This window comes from Physeter macrocephalus, chromosome 6 (genome assembly GCF_002837175.3).
Source record: "Physeter macrocephalus isolate SW-GA chromosome 6, ASM283717v5, whole genome shotgun sequence".
In the NCBI taxonomy this organism is placed as follows: Eukaryota; Metazoa; Chordata; class Mammalia; order Artiodactyla; family Physeteridae; genus Physeter; species Physeter macrocephalus.
Window position 1 is genome coordinate 63,753,617 of NC_041219.1, and position 26,598 is coordinate 63,780,214.

General features: G+C 38.0%; 1 protein-coding gene across 1 annotated transcript in view; it reads left to right on the forward strand.

The window, feature by feature from the left end:
• Positions 1-5,861: 5,861 nt before the first annotated feature.
• Positions 5,862-26,598, forward strand: part of PTPRO (protein tyrosine phosphatase receptor type O) — a 234,863-nt gene continuing 214,126 nt past the window's right edge. Inside the window, exon 1 of the mRNA XM_028491495.2 lies at positions 5,862-5,951. Coding sequence (XP_028347296.2) covers positions 5,877-5,951 — 75 coding nt within the window. The 5' untranslated portion in view covers positions 5,862-5,876. The remainder of the gene's footprint in view (positions 5,952-26,598) is intronic.

The following is a 26,598-nucleotide window of genomic DNA, read 5'->3' on the forward strand; positions in this document are numbered from 1 at the left end:
ACTTCTGAGCATGCAGTTAGGAATACGGGTCTACATGGTCAAAAGAGTGTTGTATGAAGACTGCTGATATAACTCTTTGGATCATCTGCATAGATGGGGATTGAAACATAGTCATACATTAGATTGGCTAGGGCACAGATACAGAGGAAAATTAGTAGAGTTTAGGGCTAGGCTTTGAAAATTGCAACATTAAATGGACAGGAAGAGGAGAATGATCCAGCAAGGGAGATTTCAAAAGAACATCCAGAGATATCAAAGAAAAGCCATTAATGTGCAGGGTTATGGAAAGTCAGAGATGAGAGTGTTTCAGAAAGTAGGGAGAAGCCAACATAGCACATACTGCAAAGTGATTCTTAGTGAGAGCAGTGCTGATGAGATGACAGGAGTAGAAGCCACACCAGAGTGGTTTGAAGAGTCAGCAGATGGTAAAAACAGAATGGAGACAGAGTCTATGCAACCCTTTGGAAAATATTGCCATGAAGGGGCAGTGGTGAAACATCAAGAGAAAGAAAAGATAGCAGCTGAGAGCATGAATGATTCAGTGAAGGTTTTCTTTCCTTCAATTTTAAAGATATGAATGTGGTTAAAAAGCCAAGGGTTGGAATGCATGAAAAGGAGGAGGTTTAAAATAAGAAGGCGGGGAAGGCTGGAAAGAATGGGTTCTAGACAATCGGTGGTAGAATCGCCTTAGGTGGTTATTGAGAGAGAGCTGCTTTTTTTTAACAAGAGATATAGGAACAGATATGGGTGGGATTATGTTTACTGTCGGGGAAGACAAAAAATGTTGTCACTTTATGGCCTCTATTTTCTCTGTAATGTAGAAGGTGAAATCAAAGCATTGAAAAGGTCTGCAGGGCAGAGAGCTGGAGGACTGAAGTGACCAGAAATGGTTGGAAATGACCCTTGTCGTGTATGACAGTGAGTTAACAGAGACTGACCATAGGCTTGACATACATTGATCCCTGACTGGATTTCATTCAAATCGTCCTCTACCCATATATTAAATGCTTACCCTTGTAACTTTCTCTGCAGTATCCAGTTACCAAACAAAATGGATGAAATCTGTACATTCAACTCCCTCTCCCAAACTGTTCCTTTTACAGATAGTCACGCTACAGAAACATATCTAGAAATGTACAGCTTCGCAATTATGCCTTTTCTTTATGTCCCTTTATGAGGAAAATATTCTTCCCTCAGGCACTGGAATTTCCCCCAGAACATTTGTGCCTTCCTCAAAATTTTCCTTCTAGATCCTTCTGCTAAAGACACATAATGACACCAATCAAACAGTGGCATCCCCTACTACTCTTTAGGCTATAGTCATCTTCACCCTATCTCTCACAGATTTGAGAATATTATTAACTGTAATTTTTAGCATGAAAAATTGATTTGGTGTAATTGACCTGGAGTAAAATTGTCAATGCAGTATTATTGTGCCTCTTGGTAAAATCCTTAGCAGTTAAGGCAGTGCATTTTCAAAGCATGTGATTAATATTTTCATAGATTCTATGAAATCACTATGACCAAATTTTCCATAATTATATATTGGCAACCACTTTTTAATAACACAAATATAGACACTATGTGTGTCACATAGTAGACAGTAAATGCTGCATTCCATTTTTAATTTGAACTGAAGTAAAAGAAGAAGAGAAGGATGTGCAGACGCTATTTCCACTTAGCAAACAGTATGTCTTGCTTTATTTATAAATTATATTCAAGTTTTAGTCATGCCTTTTCGCCAAGCTAAAGTGAATCCTCCCATGCAAGATGTAAATGCTTTACATTATAACTAGTCAAGAAGGCTAGTTATGAAGAAAAGTTAGATGGTTATATGATAACAATGGCTGGGTGCTCAGAAAAAAATTATTATAAAAGTTCATTAGCCAATGCATATAAACAAAATATAAAATAAAACTGCATAACTTAAGGCTGTTTAATGTATTTTATCTTTTTAAATTTTAGGGCTAGTAAGGAAAATGTTAACAACACACAGCATAGAATATAATTGAAAGAACAGTATCTAAAAATGACCATCTGCCTTCCTAATTTAGGATCACTCCTCTATAGCCTTCAGTTTGTGTTCTATGTTAAATATCTGCTCATGTTTTCAATCTATGTTTTCTTATTCCTTTGAGTGGATGATTTTGTACCATGAAACCTATACCTTGTAATAAAATACTCTTATTTAATTTTTCTTAAAACCATGTAAGGGTCAAGTAAAAAAAATGATAGGTCCCTTAATAGAAATTATTTAGGAAGAAAAAAGAGGCAATGGGAAAACAGTTTCCATGTAAAAGCAAAAATGTCTTTCTGTAGTGAATTTCACTGTTTTTCAAGTGTGGCAAGAATAATAAGTCTTGGCAGTTGGAACATGCTATTCACCTGAGGGTTGCCAATCATTCTCATTTTGAAAGACAGAATTTATGAATTTTCAACACGTCTTTTAGGCGAGAAACCAGTGTTATATCAAGAGAAAAATGAAAACAAATTCTCAGATGAATTGAAAATCAAAATGCTGCCTGGTCATCTGACCTTGAGAACATAGTACATATAATCTACAGTTCCTATGTTATAACAATGATAATATGTGAGATATGGATGATAAAATGCATGGCTGTTACTGTGCTTTTTAAGCAGATTATAATCTAGAGATCAATGGCTTGAGTTTTTTCTTCATTCTATAAAAAGTAAACTATTTTCCATTGAGCAACTCCCATAAATATGTCTCTGAAACACCGAAACTGCTGACAGCCTGGTAGGCGATTTCCGTAGTGGAAGCCAGGACTAAACACACTGAACTACATTAGAGTTGGTCCCTGGAGGACAGACTTGAACTTCATTGGCAAGGGCACGATAAGAGTTCCATCTGACTCATTAAACCTCTCACAGGGATTACAGATCCTTCTCTGTGGCTGCTATTGCTTCTCTTTGTATAGAAGAGATGGATGTGAACACATAGTACTGGGTACTTTTTTACTTATTTAGGAAGAGTAAAACATAGCCTCTTACAGATTAAAAAAAAAAAGATCTTCCAGTTTCTTGCTCATTAACCACCTTATTATTATTTCCTAAGGAAGTAGAAAGCTTTATTTCATTTTGTGAGAATTCATTTTTACATGCCTGTCTTAAGGCATGCAAGAGATTCTTTTTAATCCGCATTCATTATTTCTCCTGGAAATGCAGCATTACAGGGGAAACAGTTGGTGATAATGATCTCAGCCTTCTTTACCAAGCAGTGCTGTTGTGATAATGAAATCAGAACAAACATTTGGAAGCATACATTCCTATAGGCACTTTATGCTGCCCGTGGACATTCTCGCTGATTTGGAATCTTGAAAACAGCAAAATAAGATTCACCATCCTTTGGAAGTATTACACTGGAAAACCAACCAATAGTTCAAAGAAAAACACAGCGGGCTCTATGAATTGAAAACCCCACACGGCTGATGATACAGCACTCACATTCTTCTTTGGTGTCTCTCCTGGAAAGATTCACAAGCCTGTTATTGTTTTAAGTACAAAAAAAAAAGAATGAAACTATTTTATCCAGCAATGGCTAAGTAAAATACTTTTCTCTGGAGAGAACATTTTCTGTGATTACGAAATAATACCCTCAGTCTTCAGGCCACCTAATCACAGTGTTGATTCAATCACAGATTGAATACAGTGTAATGGAAAATTAATAATGTTAATAACTAATACTTTACTGGGGAATGCTTCACTGCTTATTGTTTTTTGCTTCACTGTTCCCCCAAAGTGGTCCATGTGTACATATTTATGAGGGTATAAAGAGCTAAGCAAATTGTGATATAAGTGATAAGGAAATAAATAGAAAGACAACATAGCAAAATATGATTATTACAAAAACGTGCATCACTGTGAAAGTTCTTTTTGCATTTACAAGATGAATGTATGATTAGTAGGCTATATTTCTAATATCCTACATACATCAGTTAAGCCTATATCCATGTATCTACACACACACACATATCTATATCTTCATATATATCCATAATCCACTACACGGACACACACATACACTTTAAAATCAAACTCTATTCAAAAGAAGAATTGTTGGCAAATTATGAGTGTGATTTTGTCCCTGACCTAAACATCTTTTTTGTTCTAGACATAAGATAATTTTAGTGCCACTTTTGGGTGTGGGTGGGAATAAAATGCTGCCTTCTGGTGCTTCAAAATAAATGGAAAACATACCAAACCAAAGCCCTACAAGTGTAGTCCCAAGAATAAAATTTTCAGATAGCCCATGAGTCTGACCTCGAGGGATGGAGAAGCAACTAATATTTTCTCAAGAGAAAGAGAAGAATGGATGTAAGGGCACTAAAGTAAGCATATGAAGAGGAAGGTGACAACAAAAGAAGTTTCTAAAGGAAGACATCAGAGACAATATTCTCACATAAATTCAGACCATTATTCTGATTTACGCATATAAGAAAGAATTTAGCACACATATATACTTGTATAACTATATTCAATCTAAACCTTTCTCAGATACACATATACATACCAGCCATCTGTACATACAAACATGGAATCATTATGCTGTACATCTGAAACTAATATAATGTCATAGGTCAATCATAGCTCAATAAGAAAAAATGTACAGAATGGTCCCATGTACCTTCACCCAGTTTCTTCCAGAGGTAACATCTTACATAACTACAGTAGGTATTAAAACCAGGAAACTGACCTTGGTACCGTTCACAGACCTTATTCAGATTTCACCAGTCTTACACGCACTCGTGTGTGTGTGTGTATGTTTCTGTGCAATTTTATCATGTGGGTAGATTTGTGTAAGCACCAGCACATTCAAGATACAGAAGTGTTTCATCACCACAAAGATCTCTAACATTACCACTTTTAAATTACTCACCCTCTCTTTCCCCTCCCCCTACTCATACTTTGCCGGTGGGAATGTAAAATGGCATAACGACTCTGGGAAAGTTTGACAGTTTCTTTAATAATTAAACATTTTTAAAAGTACATAGATGTTTATGTGTTTATAAATATGTGTACTATAATGTGAACCAACCTCCTTCTATATTCCACTCAGGTGTCAAAGGACAGCCCTTAAAATGTACAAAACTTCTGACCTCAAACAGAAAAAAATATATACTTGTGCTGTTTCCTCCTGGGTGAGTGTGGGGCAGAGAGAATGAGAGTGTTTAAATGGGATGAAGAGAGTGGAAATGGGCCGGATTATCCTCCCCATCGCACACACACGCGCGCACACGCGCGCACACACGCGCACACACACACACACACACACGCTGAACTCCATCACTACACTCACAACCACCACTTCCCTCCAAGTTTTACTTTCACTGAGAGCAGATGTAGGAAGACTGGGAAGGGACCGGGGCATTTGGTTCCCGAGTTGCTGAAGAGGAGTCAGGGAAGCCCCACAGAACTCTGCGTCCCAGGGACTGTGGAAGAGGTTGGGGCGGAGCCTGGAGTGGGGCTTGGGAAGCTGCTGTCACTTTTATGAGTCCGCAGCCCACAGCGAGAGTATCTCGGCTGCCAGACGACCGCGGAGGGCTGGGCGCAGGGCCCCCGCCTCTCGCTCACCGCGCGGCAGCCGCGGCGGCGGCAGCCGAGCCTCGCCCACTCCGATCCGCACCCTCTCCATCCTTAGCTGTTATTAAAGAACAGCAGCACCCGGCACGTGCCTAGAGGATCCAGGGGGCAGAAAGCGAAAGGGAGCTGGCGCGGGGGGACTGCGCAGGCAGCATGCGCCCGCCGGGAGCAGCCTCGGCGCCCAAGGTCTGAGGCTGCAGCCCCCGTTCGCCATTGTGAGCCGCCGGGGGAGCCAGCCGGCGCCACCGTCCCCCCGGGTCCCCGTCCACGCCGCGATGGGGCACCTGCCCGCGAGGACGCGCGGCGGCCGCCGCCTCCTGCCTCTGCTCTGGCTCTTTGTGCTGCTCAAGGTAGGGGCCCCCCTCCCCCCCCACCCCGCCGCCGCGGTCCTGCCTCTCCGGCGCCCTCGCTCTGTCGCGGGGGAGCGGCGCGCCCCGGGTCGCGATGGCCGGGCTGCTGGCGGCGCCCCCGGTGCGGCCTGGGCGCACGCTTTGTTGTCCTTGCGTTTACGTGTTGTCCGCGGGCTTCAGGGATGGGGTGGAAGGAGAGGGAAGTTTGCTCCCTCCGGCTTTCCGCCTTTGTGCTCTTGCACCGCCGCCGGCATGCACATCAAAGGTGGGCTCGTGGGATGGTGCTTCCTCAGACAAAGTGAGATCACTTTCCCTTCTGGTCGCTCCTGCACCCCAGTGCTGCTTAACCTTTTCTCCCTCCCCCAACGGAGTGAGCGGAGGCTTTGTCTTCATTTACCTTCTGCTGGAATTATACACCGGGGCCCGAGCTCCCCGGCCTCAGATGCACTGCCGGGGCTGGGTCGTGAGCATGGTTTTCTCTGACTAAGGAAGGTCAGCCTGAGCCTGGAGAGGACTCCCCCCGCCACCCCCCCCACCAAGTCCTCATCTCCAACCTGAGAATACCCTTTACAAAGTCTCGACTTTCCCCCGCTATATTTACAGAGGATGCTACCTCTACATTTCAATGGCAGACATCTGTATAATTAACTTTTTCGTGTTTTTTTTTGGAATGTCCTGCTTCAGGGTTTTACTCTGAGAAAAATAGACAAGGACTGCTTAAAAACGAAAACAAAAGAAATACCCCTAGTTTGACAACTATACGGTGCATAAAATTTTTAAAAAGGAATTTAAGCCAGATGTCTTTGGAGAAGTGTTATGAAGTTATGAGGTAATTGTCTATCACGCGTGTCTTCCGTGTGTCTACTTTAGCTCTGTTATTAGTCCTTCTTCCGGCAAAGCAAACTCAAGTACGTCGACAGGTGACCGGGAGCTATCCTTTCAGCACCACAGTGATATCTACCTTAGAAATGGACGAAACATTAAAGGACGCAAATGTTTTCTTATCAAAGAGTCACTTCTTGCTCATATGCACCCTTAATCGTGAACGTCTGACAAGGAGATAGTGGAACAGAGCCAACGGATTGAGACCAGCATCTGTTTAAAATATTCCATATTTTCATTCTTTTAATGGAAAATAGGAAAAATAGTTTCCGGGAGAACCAGCAGCAGAGTGCCTAAATAAGATTCTAAATTGTAGTTAATATATTTTTACATTTTCTGAAGCTATCAACAATAATATTATTTAAAATCTGATAAATAATAAGCTCGGTCACATATTTTCACTCTAAGAGGTTGCTCTTTAAGCAGACACCACAAATGTGTACGTTTTATGAACATACACAGACTATGAAGTTTTCTATTAATTTTTCTATTTGTCACATTCTGTCATAACTATATGTCTATGCAACACTTGTCATGAATGCAAAGTGAGAAATTGAACAACCACACATTTTACTATGTAACAGCTAGGACTTACACATATGACATCTGATCCAAACCCAACCTTTGGCACTACTTCAGGTTTCTATTTGAAATCTTCACAATGAGTGAGAATTTCAGAAATGGTCAAATGATGGGTTCGGGAGTATGGGTAGAGTGCCATAAAAAATGTAAAAATTTGTAGCAAAAGTTCTAATCAAAACTTGATATCAGACTGAGAAATTGCAGTCAGTAACGGCATAGACTGTAGTAGATGTTCACCCTATTCTACATAATAGGTGTTTTCCTGCACATTTGCAGTTTAGTCTCAATTATGATAAACTGCATCACACAGTAAATACATTAATAAAGCTTGCCTTTTAGTAAATATTGTAATGAGACAAGTAATTTTGTAAAGCAAGTCTTTACTCTTTATTTTATGTAACTGCAACATTTTATGTCAACTGGATATAAAGTATACCAAAAGAAACATATATATATATATATATATTGCCTTCATATATGTACACTGAATACCCACCATGTGCCAGTCAGTCTTCCAGGTATTTCACACATGCTATTTCATTCACTTATTTTGTTACAGTTGACAAGAGATGTTCAAAGTGGTAAACTGGGCACACAGAGTAATGCATTTACATTTTGGAAATAGTATATTACATGGTAAATTGGGTTCATAGTATAATCTTTCCGTAATTTGGAGATGCTTTTGCATCAGTAAAGTCAGTAAAACAGACTTAACATGCAGGTGGTGATAGAAACATAACATTCCATTATTAAATACCAAGTTGTCGATTGAATATCAGCGATAAAATCTAAAAAGGTCTATCTGTGCTGAGTCGGAAAGCAACTGTTTCCCCAGCCCTCCCCCCAAATCTCTGTAGTTCTCATTATGTCAGACAATCTTTCACTACTCTGTATGAAGTATCCTCCGCGTGAGAGTGAAAATCCCTTAAAGCCATAAAGTTAGAGAAACTCAACTATGAGGCTTGATTTGTAGTTTTATCTTTTCCACAAATCAGAAACAAGCAGCTGGACATAAGTGGTGGGAAAGTCTGAAATTTTGAATCTGTAAGATTGGCTATAACCAGTTTCACTGAGGTAGCCTCAAGGTGCCTGGCTAAGGAAGCCTTCGTGCGTTGTTCCCTATCCGTGGCTTAATTATGGGAACATTTAATCAGCCATCGCCAATTGTTTAAATCATGCATTTATGTTATGAAGCTAATAGCTGCAAAATTGATGTTTCATAAGCACCATGTTGGTTATGAAAATTTCTACTTTCATACCAATATTGGTGGTACATTTCTATTTCTAAAAACAGAAAACAAAAGAACTCTGTTATCAAGTATACTGGGAGCCTACCAATCTCAAAGTCTTCTACCCACATGTGAATGTAAATCGAGTCGTATTTATTGGAGTATTATTTATTTATTATTTATTTAATCACCAGATAAATACTGCTCCATTTAGATTTTCCCTCTCATACATCTTCCCATAATTCTAGTAAAAACAATGCAACTGCTCTCACCTACCCTATCTTTACTACACCTCTCCTTGAAAATTGCTTCCTATATCAGTTCACTCGACATCAGTATTTTGTCAACAAAGAGGCAAGTTGTAGCATATGACATCATAGGAATTTAGATTCTGCCTTCCCTGAAATGGTGCTTATTAATAGTCAACTGGAAGGTGTCCCTAAACTCATAGGTTTGGCCAGAATCCTTCTTTCTTTCTGAACCTCCTCTCTATATTTCCTTCCATTTCTGCTCTCACCTGATACATAATCAAGGAACATTAAATTTGAAAAGGCCTCAATTACATTTTCTGAAAGAGGTTTATGTGTAATTCTATAAAGCATGAGTCTTACCATGTTGACCATAGTACTTTTATTCGGGAGAAATACCCACTTTCCAAGTTGTATCTGCCTTTCTCCACTTCCCTGTGACCCCTCTCTCTTTTTCTTTTTCTTCCTTATTCTCTCAGCCTTTCTCTCCACCGCCACCCCCATGTCTCTCCCCTCACCTCTCCCTCTCTGTCTCTGTCTGTCTCTCTCTCTCTCACACACACACACACACACACACACACACACACACACACACATAAGAATCTTCACTTTCCTTCTGGAGGTTTTACATGCACATTCTATATTATACAATGTCGGCAGATGAACCATAACCTTTTCATCTTTCGGAAGCAGCTTAGACCCTCCTCCTCGCAGTGAAGCTTGCTGCCGTTAACTCCTTTGTCAGTTGGCTTCCTTGACAAGTGTTGTTGCCAGCCTATTAGAGAAACCCTTTTATACGTGACATCTCTAGTAAGTTGGAGAAGGTTCACCGGGCTGGTCTTCTGCAGGGGACTGAGTGATAATCCTTCCCAATGTGAACATCTGTTGCTTTCTTTTCTTCTTTGTTATATGAAAGATTGATACTGTTTGAAAGCATAGAAAATTCACACGTGCCTCTTTCTCATTTTGGCCCATAAGAAAGCATACATCTGTATGCATAAATAATTAAAACAATATGAGTTGTACTTTATTTTTAAATGTAGTGGTATTTCTAGCATCTAAATATCCAACTTGGAGGTGTTTAAACTTATAAGCACATTGACTCCTGGGTCTTATAAATATAATTCCAACTTGAGTCTTGAGGGTTTGCAAAGGATCTTTGGTGCTGGATACAGTTGGTGCACCTATATAAGCCATTGTGATTGGGAGCATCATGGCACGATAGAATGCTTAACAGCTCTGTGACCACAGATATTTCTTTCTCATTTTCTTCCTAATTTAGTGCCTTCAGGTACACACTTCCAGTGGTGTCGCATTTTCAGAAGCATAGCCCCAGTATAATGATGGGCTCTACTAGAAAGCATCGTGTTCATTTAACTACTCCAAATACATTGTAAATATTTTTGAAATAAATGCATGTCTATTGTAAATGTTTGTCTTCCATTGGGCCTAGTATGTGGTGTTAGGCATATAATAGAAGCTTAACAGACAGGATTCAAATTTTCGTCATTATATAAATATTTTCTGACTGAGAAGTGTTAAAATATCATAATATTGACTTGTGAACTCATCTTTAAGGAAAATATGAGGAAATTATCATTGTGTGAATTAAATCATTATGATTACAATGCAATCATTACACCAAAAAAATAAAATATCACCCATCCCCTATATTAAGAACTTATTAAAATCATAACTCAAAATACCAGTATGTTATTTTCCCCCAAAAATACTACTCTGGATTGCTCCAGCCTTACCTCAACTGCTATTTACTGCATTCAATTAAAAGTCTGAGTTGAAATACTAGAGGAAATGGCTTTCCTTACCTCTGTATGTGGCCTACAACTTGGGCCAATATCCAGATACGCAGGTAATATTCTTGCTTCCTCTTCCATATTATCCTTCTTCTGTGACCACTACCAACTAGAACTGACAAAAATTTCTGCATTCTTCCATAGAAACCCCGCTAATTTTTTGCCATAACTTTGCTTTTAAGAGATGAAGCCTCTGCCACACCCTGGTCTTGTTATATCTATGGTAGTGTTCAATCTAGCGGCATAAACCAATGCTGTAAAGAACTCTTCTGTGGTGCCCCTGGAGACCCACTGGTATCAGCTCATATGTGAGAGACCTCCTTGTTCACTTGGTGTCATTGATTTGAGGAGCTAAACCAAGGTTAATATGGCACCAGTAGAATGAGCAAAAGGGTGAATGGGGTAGGATGAAACTGGAGACAGAACACAAAGTCTCTTGTGTTCTTCTCTCCTGGTGCTATTGGCTCCAGCAGGTTGCATATCGCTTCTACCAACCTTTCAGAAGAATAGGTGAATAATCTTCTTAAACACCTCTCATGTAATCTGTGGTCACTAATTTTTCCTCATTAGTGAGCTTGCCCTTTCTTAAGCTTGTTCTAGGTCTCCAGAGTGCTGATCCCTAGTTTTGTTTTGTTTTTTCCTCTGAACAAGGTGCCTTCAAATTTATTTCTATAAGTAGAACCATATCTTAGCCCTGTGTCAAAAAATCATCCTCAACTCATTCATTCAGAATCTCATTCTCCAGCGAAACATGTTTCCTTTCCCTAGGCATTCTAGTTATCTAAAAGGCCAACTCCTCTTACTTCTGAATATATTAAAACCACCAAAGAAAAAAGAGGATGTTTGAAACAACGTTGTAGAGATTTCTTGATAAAATCAGTTTTTCCCTTCCTTTTTGTCAGGAAATTGAGATGAAAGAGAGAGAAATGATACATGCTTGGAAAAATCTTTCAGAAACAGAGACTCAGGATTGAAAATAGGACTCTGAGTTTGAGAGTTGTGTTACAAACTATAAATATGCATGTTAATTTCTGTAAGAAAATGAATATAGGGAAAATTAGGGAATCGCATGAAAAAAGTTTGATGAAAACAAATATATTGCCATCCTTCTATCTATATGCAAATAAATGTGTTTCCTTCTTGAATACTCTTCACTTGTTTGGTTGTCCACTCTTCCTAAATAGGAACGCTGTGCAGTTCATTTTTCTAACAAGACTGTTCCTATCATAAAGCAAATTAAAACCAAATGAACCTGGTAGTTTTTGTACGTTTACTAGCAAATAAAAATAATAGGGATGCAATTTATCTACAATGTAGAGGTACGAAATCAGAATTATTTTTCATAATACTAATGTATATGTGATTTAAAAGATGAATGTTTCTCTTGTTTTATATCATCTCATTTAACTGCTTTTTAGATAACTGAGATGTTTGTTATTTTTTTTCTTTTTCTTCCCCCCTACATTTTTTAATAGATGATTTATGTGTGAGAAAATATCATCAGGCATATATCAGGTCTTTAATCCTAATCCTTCATTATGACCCTCCTATTGATCAAATTCACTACAGAGGAATTTTTGTCCCTTTTTCTCTTTCCCCTTAACTTATACCAGAGACCAACTACGGCTCTGTGTACTGATCCAGTTTGTGATTCCTTCTTAGTTTCACCCACAGAAGCTTGTGGTTGGAATGCACAAGCCAGATGTTAGAGAATTCCAGAAAGTCCCTTTGTGTATTTGGTCTTATCTGAGGTCTGGTTCCTTACCCCTTGTACCTCACTTTCTGAATCAGGACTCTAATTAACTCTAGCATTCTTGCCCTTTCACCCTGGCTTTAACTTCTAGTTACTCTGTCCTTGTCTTTTCGTTTCCTTGGAAGGGCATCCTAAACTTTAGAAACCTTGAAAGAGCCAAAACGTTTTTGGCTGACTATTCTTTCCCCAAAGCCAGAATGACCACATTAAGAAGTTACTTTTCTTCTTCAATACTAAGTCTATCTTTTGGATTCTAGGATAATGATACATAGCTCAATTGCATTCAGTTAATCAAACATTTATTGAGCATCTATTGTGTGCCAAGAATTGTACTAGATGTTGTAGGTAGACGAAAGGATATCAGTCAATTGAATCCTCACAAATGACATAATGGGAAAATAAACATAGAAAAAGAAAATGCCATTAAAATGTGGTCAGGTTTTGTTCTGTTTTGTTTGTCTGATAGAGGAAAACATGGTAGTATGCTAGAGGAAAGACATTTAACTATATCTCAAGGTTTGAGAGATGACTTCTTAAAAGATGACACCTGAGCTGATATGAGGTAGGTTAAAAAATATGGACATACAGGCAGAAAAAAATGCATGAATAAAGACCCAATGGTGTGAAAAGCGTGGTAGTGTTTCGGAAGATACAAATTTATACAAAAGGAAATGAAGGGATAGAAGTTAGCTCAGGGAGGCTCCTATAAGCTGTGCCAGAAAGTAGAGCCTTTATTCTCTAGGTGAAGAAGATTATTTAAAGGGTTTAATCAAGGCTTAACGGAGTAAGATTTGCATTTTAGATAGAGCTTTTGGCTGTAAGAAAGGCTATCCCAAAGGTGTATCAGGCCTGGAAGCAGTTAAGCTGCTTGGAGATTATTGCAATTGTCCAATTAAGAGATGATAAACCTTGACACTAGGGTGATGGGAAAGGGGCTAAAGGAAGAGAGACAGTGCTCAAAATAGCTAGATTGACAAGACTGGTTAGGTGTGGGAAACTGGGGAAAGAGGAGTCCAAGGTAATTTCCAGGTAACTGACACCTTTGCCTAAGATGTTGCAGTTTTAAGATACCAAGTGTACTGGTGGTATCCAGTCTCCTCCAGATCAGCTTACCTCCTTCTCCACCCTCAGTGCCAGGGAGCTTCCCTGTAAAGACTGCTTCTTCAGGATCCCTTGCCCTTTGGCCAGCAGTGAGTTTGACTAATAGGAGGCACTAACAGAAGATTACTGGTAGGAGTCCATGCTGGCTGGACCCCGATAGGCAATGGCTTCATCCCCTCTTTCAATCCTGTAGTCAGCTCCTCTTTCAAAGCCAAGTTCTAGCCAAGTTCCAGAAACAGCTTCCTCGCTTGGTCTCTTTAGGGTAATAGCTTCTCGCTGCTGCTAAAGTCCCTGGGTACTTTATCATCCCTGTTTAGTATCACTACTCCACACCTTAATTAACAGTCTCTTGATTAAACTCCATAGAATTTCCCCTGAGTGTCCTGCTGGGACCTCCACTGCTGTAGTACATGATGAGGTTAGTGGAGGATCTTTTGAATTTGAAGTGCCTAAAAAAAGCAGGTACTTAGATATGAGTCTGATGTCTAGGGGAGAGGGCAGACCTGGAGACATGAATGGGGATGTCCCAGCAGAAGGCAAAGGAGAGAAGAGCAATGGGCCAGGGTGGGGCCTGGGGAGCACTAACATTTAATAAGGAGCCTTAGAAGATGAAGAAGGAACAGCCAGAGAGGTATAAGAATCAAGGAAACCCAAGGTCTAGGAAATTTCAAGTGAGAGGGATTGGCAAACTGCATCAAATGCAATGGAGAGATACTATAAGCTAAAGTCTGGAAAATCTTTGGATTGGGAAATAAGTAGGCTGTTGGTCTCTCAGAGCTTGGGAAGGGTGGTACGCTTCTGGGAGTAGAAGAGGTGAGAACTGGCCTTTTGTTAAAAGGATAGGCGTCATTGGGTCAGAGAGACCTGATTTCAATCTCAGCTCTCTGGACTGTGCCTTTTACCAACAGCGGGATATGGGGGAAATTATTTCACCTCTCTGGGGTCCCTATGGTGATTGGCTGTATTTATCTCAGAGGATTATTGTCAGGAATAAGTGAGATAATGACCATAACATATTTTAAACAGTGCCTAGAGTACAGTAAGCATTCAATAAGTGTTGTGTCCAAAAAGAAAAAGAGAAAGAAAGAAAGAAATAGGACAGTAAAAATAGCCCAAAGCAAAAGTCAAAGAAGAAGAACAATTAAAAATGTGTCTAGAGCAGCATCTTCCCAAGTGTACTCCATGGAACATTAGAGACTTAAAATGTTAACAGATATTATTAAAAATAAACACGTCTGTGCTGACATGAATTTGTAATCTGTTTAACTTTGTTTAAACTAGTAATCGGTTTAACTTTGTTTAAACTAGTATCAATTCATTTATTATTATTATTTTTTGTACCAGGATTCCTTAGAACCTTCACTATGTTAATATGCATTGTGCTTCCAGTAGGAAGATATAGTGTGTAGCATTTCCCAAGTTTGAGGGCAGAATTTTTTTCTAAAAATGATTCATGGGAATAGTGAATACACCTTAAGAAACAATATCTATATTTGTACACTAGACACTTCTTCTCTTTATCTCTCTCTCTCTCCTTAATGAGAAAAGTAACTTTAATGATAGGGGAAACATACCAGTAAGATCAATCATAGTCTAAATCTCAGAATCTGAAGAATTTGCATGAAGGAGAGCAACTCTTCCCAACTTTCTTTTCAAGGACTGATGTTCAACTCTCTTGGAAGAAAAAAATGTGTATATTTTCCTTATTTTATGGGTTGCGCAAACTCTGGGTTTGGTAACTGTACATACAAAAATTTCTTTGGCTTTTGACTGTTAAAAAGATAGAAAATTAATTTTAACACTATTTTTAAATATGATTGTCTTAATATATGACTTAAGAGAACAACATATTTTGTTCAGTGTATTTCATTGAATCATAAAACTATACTTTTCAAAGATCGTCTAGTTCAATACTTAAGCTGGTACTTAGATCTTGCCTCTAATATTACTGCCAATTGGTCATACATGGTGAAATTACTGTCAGCTGAGAGGTGGCTGTTCCACTTTTGGACAGTCATTTTGTTGTTTGGTTTGGTTTGCTGTTGAGATGAACTATTTCTGGTTGTATCTTTCACACATTACTTCTATCTCTGTTTCATTTTAATATGGCACTAGGTTGTGACTGCTCCTGCTTTCTTGCATGTTCTGAAGAACTGCTTGCCAACAGACTTGACAGGTTATAAAGATAAAATGTGAGAAGCTTGTCATCTCTCTGTCCTGTCCTCAACCCTCCATCATACTGCTTTAAGCTATTTACACCAGTCCAAGATTTCTGGCTGTTGTCCTTTCTTCTCTTTCATGGCCACAATAGCCAGTTGGGTAGAACACGATTCTCATTCTTCCCAAAGGTGTTCTGTGATGAACCGTGGTCAGGGGCTGAGAGTGCCAATCTCTGTGCAAAGGGTGGTTCCTTAAAATGTCTTTCCTGAACAGCCAATCTAAAAATCAACCCATCACTCAAATTTTACCACTTTTACCCAGGTTTATTTTCTTTAGAGAATGTATCACTCACTACACGACATTATATTAGCTCTTTATTATTACTTAACTCCTCTATTGGAATGCTTGTAGGTTCCACGAAAGCAACGTCTTTATCCTTTTTGTTCACTGCTGTATCCACAGCTGTTGGAAGAGTGCCCGGCCCAGGGTAGATGCTCAGTAAATATTTGTTGAATAAATGGATGAATATTGAATGAATACATAGGGTGAGAAAGGTCAAACAGGAGTTATGGGACAGACTCGTGACAGAGGAAAAACAGGTTGCAAGCGTGCAAGTTCAGGGGATGGAGCCAATGCACAGTGAGATGAATTAGGAGGGAGGGTCCATCGGGCAGGCAGTGCTGAGGCAGAGTGTAGTCAGAATGGAGGGATAATCTCGAGATGCTGTTTTATTGGTCTTGTGGAGGTAGCAAAGGATTTATTATCACAAGTGAAAAATAAAGTCTTTTAGACGTCAAGATAAGGGCCCTCACACATTTTTTTTCTTGCTTTTGTATTGTCAGAATCAACCACTGGTAAATGATGTGTGCTCAAGCAATGGATGGGTTCCCCTATGTGGCAAATTCTCATCTGTAATGAAGTAAAAACAACTTTTTTGATCACTTATTCTCTATTTTATTCATTGACTGTGCATAAAATTTACTTTCACTTGTAAACAAAGTAGTTTTGGGGTTTTTCAAATCTAAAAATGTGTTCTTTTCTTGGCTCTACAATTTGAGAATATCAAAAATAAAAATAATTTTTTACATAATGTTTTTTCTTTATTTTTCCCTCACAATGTATATTAATATACTCAGATTGGATCTAGACCTCTAAAGGCGTTTCCAGAGACTCACATGACTGACTGAAGTTCAGATGATCATTGTTATTTTTCTTCAATCATTAAAACTTATGAGTCCCTTTATTCCTTAGAATGATATTTTTTCTTTTTTTTAATGCATATTGGTACCTCATAGAAACTTTTTTAATGGATTTCAGACAATGAATGTCCTTTCTTGTTTAAGATCCCAATAGGTAATTTTATACAGAAACAAATGATAATTTTCATACTCAATTGAATACTAGATAATAAGTATTTTATTATCCAAAGATGGACAGACAGTTAAACAGGCTGATTAAATTAGTGTTGTAGTCATTAAAATGTTAGTATATATACACCAAAAAAATGGACTGTCAAGATTTTCAAATGACTAAAAGACAAAAATGTATGCATGAAACAAGTACTATTACTTACACTATTTCGCTAGAGAATTTCAAGGTATTACATTGTCTTGTAATATACTAATTTATATCCATAGTCTACTACTGTATTGGTAAAGTGTGGAAGTTTGAGTTAGTTGTAATTTTTGTCTCTATGACTTTAATTTTCTTTTTGTTTGTTGATAAATCAATATCTCCTCTAGAGTCAAAAATACAGGAAAAATTGCGATCAGATTATTTGTACACTCACATAAATGTCTAAAAAGAGGTTTTCCCCTCCCTGAATGTATAATAAGGAGAAGTGCACCTAAAGAGTATAAAAATAATATTAACAATTCTGCAATTAATAAATTCTTATTTTTAAGTTTAACAATCTTCTTTTTTTAGTATCAAAACAAAATTTCTGGAAATCTCCAAGAACACATTTATATGAGTCTCTTTCTCTCTCTGTGTGGTGCATCAGAATTAGGCTAATTGTCTTACATCATTCTTTGTCTCAGATAAACCAGGAATTTCCTATTTAAGTCAAGTTGGTGGTCCAGAAAATAGATATTCTAGTAATATTGCTTTGGGATGTTGATTTATTTTGATGTTGTGCTGAAAACTAAAGTGTAATCCTAAAAATGAGAGTGTTCTTGACAAATTCCACAAAGTATAACCACAAAGTATAACCATCATTTTTACAGTAAGGGCCAACAGCATTACCATAAGAAATACCTTATTACTTGGATGTACTTAAAATTCCTAGATGTTATCTAGGAAGAAAAATTGACTTCTAAAGTTTGTGAATGTTAAGTTGATTAATAAGGTGAATAATAAAAAGCCAAGGGAATTGTATAATGTCTGTAATGTATTATTAAACAGTGAGTCATTTGGTCCTCCCTTAAAGGATTTTAGAAAAAGCTAGGTTATTATAGTGTTATTTACATATCAAGATAGTGATGAGATGTGGCCAAGTTTATTTTGCATCATTATGGGGACTTTCTTCTACAGTTTCCCCTAACTAAATTATACTTTTTAATTAGTCTTTCAGAAATAACTATAGGTCTCATTCAAAATGGATAGGTACTTGGGATTTTTAATACGAAGATTCTGGTATTATCAAAACTGTGCTAACAGTTTTGCAACAACTTAGAATTAAGCACTACGGACTTAATCTTGAAAACTTCGTTTATGTGGTTCTTTTTAATTAGGTAAAACTGTTAAACCTGCTGAGAGTCAGCCCCCCTTTAGAGGTGCTCCAGGTTCTTTCCTGTTGCCACATCTTTTTACTTATTTTTTGAAGGCTAATTGGAAACCTAATGAGACTCTTTCTATTAAAATTCTTGTTGCTATGTTGAGGCCTCCATTAGCCTTTTCACCATGTGGTTTCTTGTGGTTCTTAAGTAGGGATTTCTTAATTTGAAATCTCAAAGTAAGTCTGAATCAGGCATGCATCACCAAACATAAGAATTTTATAATGGATTAAAAATTTGAAAACTAATACATGTTCACTGTGGAAAATATATAAAATACAACAGACAGAAAAGGAAGAAAGTAGCCATTCCTACATATTCAGTTCTAAAATAACTACCATCTGGGGGACATATCATTCCAAATTTTTTTCCTATGTCTGTGTACTGGAGTGGGCATGTAAAAAAAAAAAAAAAAGTATCAAATTGTCCCACTATTTTAGCATGCTCTTTTCACTTAAATGTATTATGATAATTTTTTCAGGACCTGAGCATTTTCAGTCCTCTTCAATTTAGGAATTAAGCCAGGGGTCTGAGGTTCATTTATATTCAATTCCCAATTGTACTTTCACCGGTGAAGGACATGGATGATCATAGACATTGATTATGACCACGAAATGTAGGGGACCATCACCTATATGTGTACTTCCCATTAGTGTGATTACTTCAGAATTAGTCACATAGAAAAACTTCAGAGGCTATACTGACAGGCATTTATTTGCCATTTCTCCACAGCTAAATATAATGCGTAATAAAACTTAAGAATATAGGCTCTGTAGCCAAAAAGGTACAGGATTGAATTTTGGCTGTGCTCTTCTAGCTGTGTGTCATTTGCTGGTGTGCTGACCTCTTCACTGAAGACATAAATTACAGTGACTGCCCAGATCACCATTCCTCCAATGGCCAAATCTGCCATCTTCTCCAACACCTGCCATCCTTTGAGGAAAAGTCCTTTTTAATCCTTATGGTTGGAAAGGATCCTACTTGACCTTAATACCCTGGACAGTGATCAGTCAAGGGGTGAACGCTGACCTAAGCTAAGCCCATTTGGGGACTGTACCTGACTACTATCTTTGAGATTGGCATGTGATCTAAGCCAAACCTATCAGAATCCATCCCTGCAATTACTTCCAAACTGGCAACAGTGGGAAAGAGTACTCTCCTCTCCAGTCGTGGAGCTATGACATGAGCTAAAACACAGGAGCTAAGTCATGAGCCTGGAAGCTGTCCCCAGCCATAAAACTGAAACAGAGGAAGAAACATTTTCTAACAGAAAAGGAGGCGGTAGAAAAGTAGAGACTTAGGCAAGACTGTCTTTCATTGCACAAAGACTATCTCATTTCTCATACTCTAGAATCACTGCACTGATACTCAGAGAGATTACAAAACAGCAATCTACAAAAATGCAATCTGTCATAGCCAAGCAGGCATAGCAATGCTTGGAACCTTTAAGAAATCTGAATCTTGTATACCTGAAACTAACACAACATTATAAATCAACTATATCTTCTATATGTTCTAATCAACTATTTTTTTGTCTTCAATAAAAAAAAGAAATCTGAATCAGAGTGATTATATAATTTATCATACCAACTGGGGCCCTTCCAAGACTGAAGGGATCATTATGCCAGGACAGCAGACATAAATCGGCCTGTTCTGGGAAAACCAGGACAGATGGTTACTCCTTCCTGAATATACTAACAAACATATTTGATGCAGTATGGAATCACTAGCTCCTCACCCATGTCATCCATCTCTGAAAACTTCTGCTCTAAACAAGATGAGTTGGCTGTGTAAGAGGAATTGTAATTATCTTCAGCAAAAAGCTAAAGCTTGTGCAGGAATGTTTATAGTAGCTTTGTACTAACCAAACACTGAAAATAACCAAAATGCCCTTCAATAGGTGAATGGTTAAACAAACAGTGGTATTTCTGTACCATGTGACATTATTACTCAGCAACGAAAAGGAATAAATTATTGAAACACACAGCAACTTGAACGAACCACAAGAAAATTATGCTGAGTGAAAAAAACCAATCTCAAAACGTTTCATACTATCTAATTCCATTTATAAAATATCCTAGAAACAACAAAATTATGGAGATGGAGAACAAATTTGTGGTCAGCAAAGGTTAGGGATTACATGGGAGAACAAATTGGGATTACATGGAGAACAAATTCGTGGTCAGCAAGGATTCGGGTAGAGGAGAAAGCGTACCTGCCTATGAAGGGGTAGCATGAGGGAGCCTTGTGATAATGGAACAGTTGTGTATCTTGATGGTTGTGGTACTCACATGAAGTTATACTTGTGATCAAAGTGTGTAGATCTACACATACACACACACAGATGAGTGCATAATCACTTGTGGAATCTCAGTAAATTTTATGGATTGGACCAATGTCAATTTCACACTTTGGATATTTCCTTGTTTGGGATATTTTCTTGTCTTGATATGCAAAATATCAACATTGAAAGAGGCAGGGTGAAGGGTGCATGGGACCTGCCTGTACATTTCTTTGCAACCTCCCGTAAATCTATAATTTTCTCAAAGAAAAAGGTTAAAATAACTTTATTTAGTTTGTTTTATCTTCTTCTCTCTCTTTTTTTTTTTTTTTGTCCCTGGCCCTCTGCTAAGTATTTTAACTGACTAACTGGAGATATAGCCTCTTTCTGTTGAGGACTGTCTCTGAAAGACAATAATTATACTTGCAAGGGAAAGTAAGGCTATCTAAGCAAATGTGAAAAGAAAATCAGGAAAATACACAAGGACCTCAATAAAACTATTAGCTGCAAACTCAAATGCATTATGAGAAAGACTGCCTGTTGAACTATGTTCTTACGAGATTTATCTGTTGAATTCTGGAAAGGACCAGATATTAAGGCATTCCCATTCATCATTCTCATACCACCAATGTTAACATTTTCATAACTCTTCAGAGAATCAGTTAAAAATGGAGTCTTGGAAATTACCATTTGGGGAAGTTAGGCCAAAATAGTTTGATTGATGAAGTAATGTCATTCTTCCGTTCTTTTAACAATTATTAAATAACATATCTGGAAATAATATAAATAAATTAGAATGAAATAGAAAGTTATAAAAGGAACTTAGGTAGCTTGAGTAAAACAGGGGAGATGGATGGAGGATATGTGAAGGTGAATAGATGTTTAAGTATTTCAACCAATGAATCCTCAAACATGTATTGAACTGGACATATAAGGAAAGAGCTGTATTCATCATTTTTAAGAGTGTAAAACAAAGTTATGCCCTTAGGAAGTCTGTAAGGTAAGGGAAAATAACATAAACATGTTACCTGTAAAAGGGCTCTATGTATACGACTTCCTACTGTAAGAGAAGCCTGAAGTAGTAATATACTAACTTCCAAAGGAATGAGACAGACAACTCTATCCAGTCAAGTGCCTTTCCCTTCAGATAAAGGAGAACGCACTTAGGCTTGAGGGAGCACTGGTTTCACGAAGGAAGACAAATTTTGATCTGAACCTTATCCGTTGCAATTCAGATAGACAGACTAGGTTAAAGAAAACACTCCAGATGGGAGAAACAGAGGAACAAAAGTAGGAATGTGAGAAAATTGAAGTCCTGTTTAAGAAGGTTGAACAAAAGCAGGGAGAACAGATTCGAGCTGGGATCTAGGTGGTTTTGCCCAGCCATGAACTTCTATTCACAACCTTCTGCTCAGTAGTGCTGCAAAGGCAAACATTAAAATGAGCTCTAGCTCAGCAGCAGTGTGCAGGAAAAAAAAATGATCATACCTCATTTTAGCTTTAATTGCTTTTATAATTCTGAATTTGCTGTTAAATGCAAAATGCTTAATTCTAAATACGTGTGCTCTGTCTTAATTAGATAAAATAATCCTCTGTTGCTTGGGTACTTCGGGAAATTAGTCCCTAGACTTAAACTCCCCTGGATCATGTTGTTTATGCATTAATCTGTATGCACTCTTAAAGATAAATGGATTTTTTTTCAGAGACAAGTTGTAACTGTCAGCATACTTTCAAATTTATATCCTCCATGTGTGACTTAAAAATTGCCACGTTTATTATAGTAATTATTATTCACATGTATATTACCCCCATACCTGTAAAATTTCTTCTACAGTTTTATATTTTATTTAAAACTATGAGTTAAAATTATATTTTGCTAGCCAAAACTAAATAAAAGGTCTAAACCTCTGTTATGTAAATAAACAGCCTGCCAACTCAGCAATCAATGAGTTACCTGTAGTGCCACATTTGTATATAAGGTATGTCCCAAAGGAAACAACCAATATAAGTATATTGGGCACAAAGCAGAAGTTCTTCCAAACCTCACTGCCTTACTGAGAATGATGGTGAAGATACTGTCAATCACTACCATTTATTGGATGGCTGCTGTTCAGAGGGCATTCTTAAATAATCCTAAGCATCATTATCACCACTTCAGTAACGGGGAAACTGAGTTTCAGAGAGATACCGAAGCAGTTAAGAATGAACCCTTTGGGCTTCCCCGGTGGCGCAGTGGTTGAGAGTCCGCCTGCCGATGCAGGGGACGCGGGTTCGTGCCCCGGTCCGGGAAGATCCCACGTGCCGCGGAACGGCTGGGCCCGTGAGCCGTGGCCGCTGGGCCTGAGCGTCCGGAGCCTGTGCTCCGCAACGGGAGAGGCCACAGCAGAGGAAGGCCCGCATACCACAAAAAAAAAAAAAAAAAAAAAAAAAGAATGAAACCTTTTTTTGACCGTAGAACCTTTGCACACTGTCCCACTCTGTTTTGTGTGAAAACTCTGGCATGACTTTTACTTCCCCACTCACTAGCTTACAACTTCTGCCTCTTCTTCTTCCTCTAAAAATATCCTGAGACACAGGTGACCGAATCCGTTTCTAAGTCCTTGGTGGGGACTGCCATCTGGAGAGAAGTGGGGTATGGGGTAGTCCTGGAGACAACTGATTCGTGGTCATCCAAAATTTTTCCTGCAGTTTCTCCTTTCTGTCAATCAGTCTGTGAGTCTCATGTTCCTCGGCCAAGGCCTGCTGTCTGTCAGAGGACTCCTGCAAATTCACAAGTGTCAGGTTTATGCCTTTGTTTATCACCTTCTTCAGTTTAATGGATCTGTGGCGTCTGAGCTTTGTTAGATAATTGCACAGAGCTGAAAGGAGTGGAATGTGCTGATGTGGAGAGCCCGGGTTTCAGTTTTTGTACATCCAGAGCTTTCAGAGTCAATGCTATAAGCACGAGGGAAAATTATTTGCCCTGGCTTTAGAAGCCTGCATGGGATTGTGTGACTTGCTGCTTTATGTGACATTTACACCTCAGACAGGCTTTTCCCTCCATGAAAGATACCACCTGGACAGAAACAATTTTAACACTAATGTCTTCCTTTTGATTGCATTAGATTTGCAAATTAAACAGGTTAATGGCCATGTTCTGTGTTCCTCTCAGCTCTTCTGTTTAATACTCTTATCTGACAAAGTGTAAACAGAAGACATAATTAATTACTCATAACTTGCACGTCAAGTCGAATAAAAAATTACCTCCCCAAGAGGCCCATTATTACATATCTGACTGTTCCGTGAAGTTAGTTTTGCAAAGAGAAAGCACACCTAAAGATAAGAGTTTTGTTTGTTTTTCTCTACTTTTTATTTAACTTACTAGAGTATCTGAAAAAAGATATGGAAGAACAACATTAACTGTTAACATAATTTTAAGGAGCTTACTTCATTTGCCCAAGGGTATGGTATTTTTCTTTTAAAAAATTTTTTGCGTTTGTCCATGAGATACTAAACCCTGTATATGAACGTTATAAAAATGACTATGCTTCTATAGAAGGAGGGTCCCAGAATATGATTACTACCTCTCTAGAATATGTCCTGCTGAGAAAGTTATTAGCCAAGCCAGCTATGCCATACCATCCCCTCCATAAATTGTCTGAAACTTGAGCAATGACTGGAAAAAACATAGAATAATTGTACAGCCATTTCTTCTGCTTCATCTGTCTAGAGCTGATCTGAATGAAATGATGTTTCTGCTTTAACTGGAGAGCTCAGCATTTCATATTTAGCTCTCAATCTGTTTCATGATAATTTTTGAAGGAACAAACTGCTCGTGACAAAATCTGCTATACTATTATTAAAGGTGTATTGTCTATATAGATTTCTATCACTTTGAAGCAAAACGATGGCTGTGAAGAAATTTTGAATGAGCATATTTTCTAAGTTTTAATAGCTATTTAACAACATGTAGTATATGCCTCAGGTTAGAGAAAGCCAAGTATTTGTGGAAAAACGTGTGAGAGCTATCAATAAAACAAGGCAGCATAAAGAAAAGATAACTTGCCCACAGTCACTTAGTCATGTCACCTCTCTGTAAAAATGAGAATAATAATCACTTCCACCTCCTGGGATTACAGTGCAGCCCAAATGAGATAATCTGTGAAAGCACTTTGTAAACTGTAAAGCACAAGTTAAACGTAAAATATTATCTTATTAAAAAATAATTGCATCCCCTGTTTCATTGCCTCTGGTATAGAAGTGTTTTCCCTTCCCACATTTATTTGTAACTGTCCATGTGTGTGGGGTGTTTCATGAAAGGCTATAATTAATACTTTAATATCAATACGTTCTTCTTCTTCTTAGAAAGTAAAGTTTGCCATACCCAAGTTAACTTTAGGTCCCCTGTAATCGTGGCTTGATCACATAAAATTTATTAAATGTTTATGTCTCATGGCAAAATGTTTTCACATCAGCTCTACCTCTTATCTACTGATCAGATCATTCCCATAGAAAAGTGATTTTTCACCTAACTTCATGATATAATATTGTCGAGCGTTCTATTCATACAGTGTTTCTGTCTACGGTCACGGATCATCTTTCATATATGTTCAACAATAATTCATTCATTCTTTCAATGAACATTTATAGAGCAACAATTGTATGCTAAGTATTGTGCTAAGCATGCACCGTCTCCTTGGGCTTCGCTCATCTGTGGTATAAATGGGTTCATATCGACAGTAATAACTCCAATTATAAAGGCTCATGAGGCATCTGCCTTCTTTCTACAAAGTGCTCACTCAGCATTTCTCAGACTATATAGTGGAGCATTAGCTATGGAACCCCAGTTCTTCTAAGAACCACATCTGCCCTTCCAGGCCCTACCTTTCTCTATTAGACTCCCCCCAACTCCAGCAGGTACTACCCCTGCCAACACCAACAACTTCCCTGACGCACTCAAAAATATGTGAAAAGAATCTAAAAAAGAGTGGATGTATGTCCATGTATAGCTGAATCACTTTGCTGTACACCTGAAATTAACACAACATTGGAAATCACTATACTGCAATAAAATTTTTTTTAAAAAAAGAAAAATATTTCCATCCCTTTGATAGCTAAGGCTTTCTTAGCTTAAAGGTCAAGCATGTGTTTTTTTTGTTTTGTTTTTCCCCTCGGAGCTTATCAGCTGTAAGCCAATGGATTTCTGGAATTCCTGTCCCACTAATTCTTCAAGCATGTGTGATTTCCATTTAGACAGAAGCTTGGATCTCCTCCCCTGAATCCCCGTCACATTAACAGTAGCAAAAATTACTTACCTGATTTGATCTTCCTCTTATTTACCTTGTCCACTTTCCAGTTGAGTTGAAGAGACTAGTGGACAGTGAAATAATCAAATGCTTAGTAGCAAGCTGGAGGATTAAAAAAAAATGAAGACAGCATAACTACAAAGAAAGAAAAAAGCCTGTGTTACATGCATTCTGTGACCTTTTAAAAAGTTTGATGTCTTAAGTGAATGTAAAAATAGATACAATGTCAAAGTTTATTTATATTTGATACTCTGTCTCAGGTATTTACAAATTCCTCAGTTGTTGAGGTATTAAAAATTACTAAAAGCTCTATTTATCTCAAAAGTATTTGTGTTTTACATTAAATGTCCGAAATAAGTAGACATTTTACAATTCACAATTTAATTTTTAAAACGAAGCTTTATTGTTTTTATGAACACATTCTAACATAAAGAATTCTTATGTGACTCTACCTAATCATTATCATGTCCTGACAAAAATAGAAGGTAAATATAGAAACCAAGCTTGATGTCTTGAAATTAAAAGGGAAATAATAATA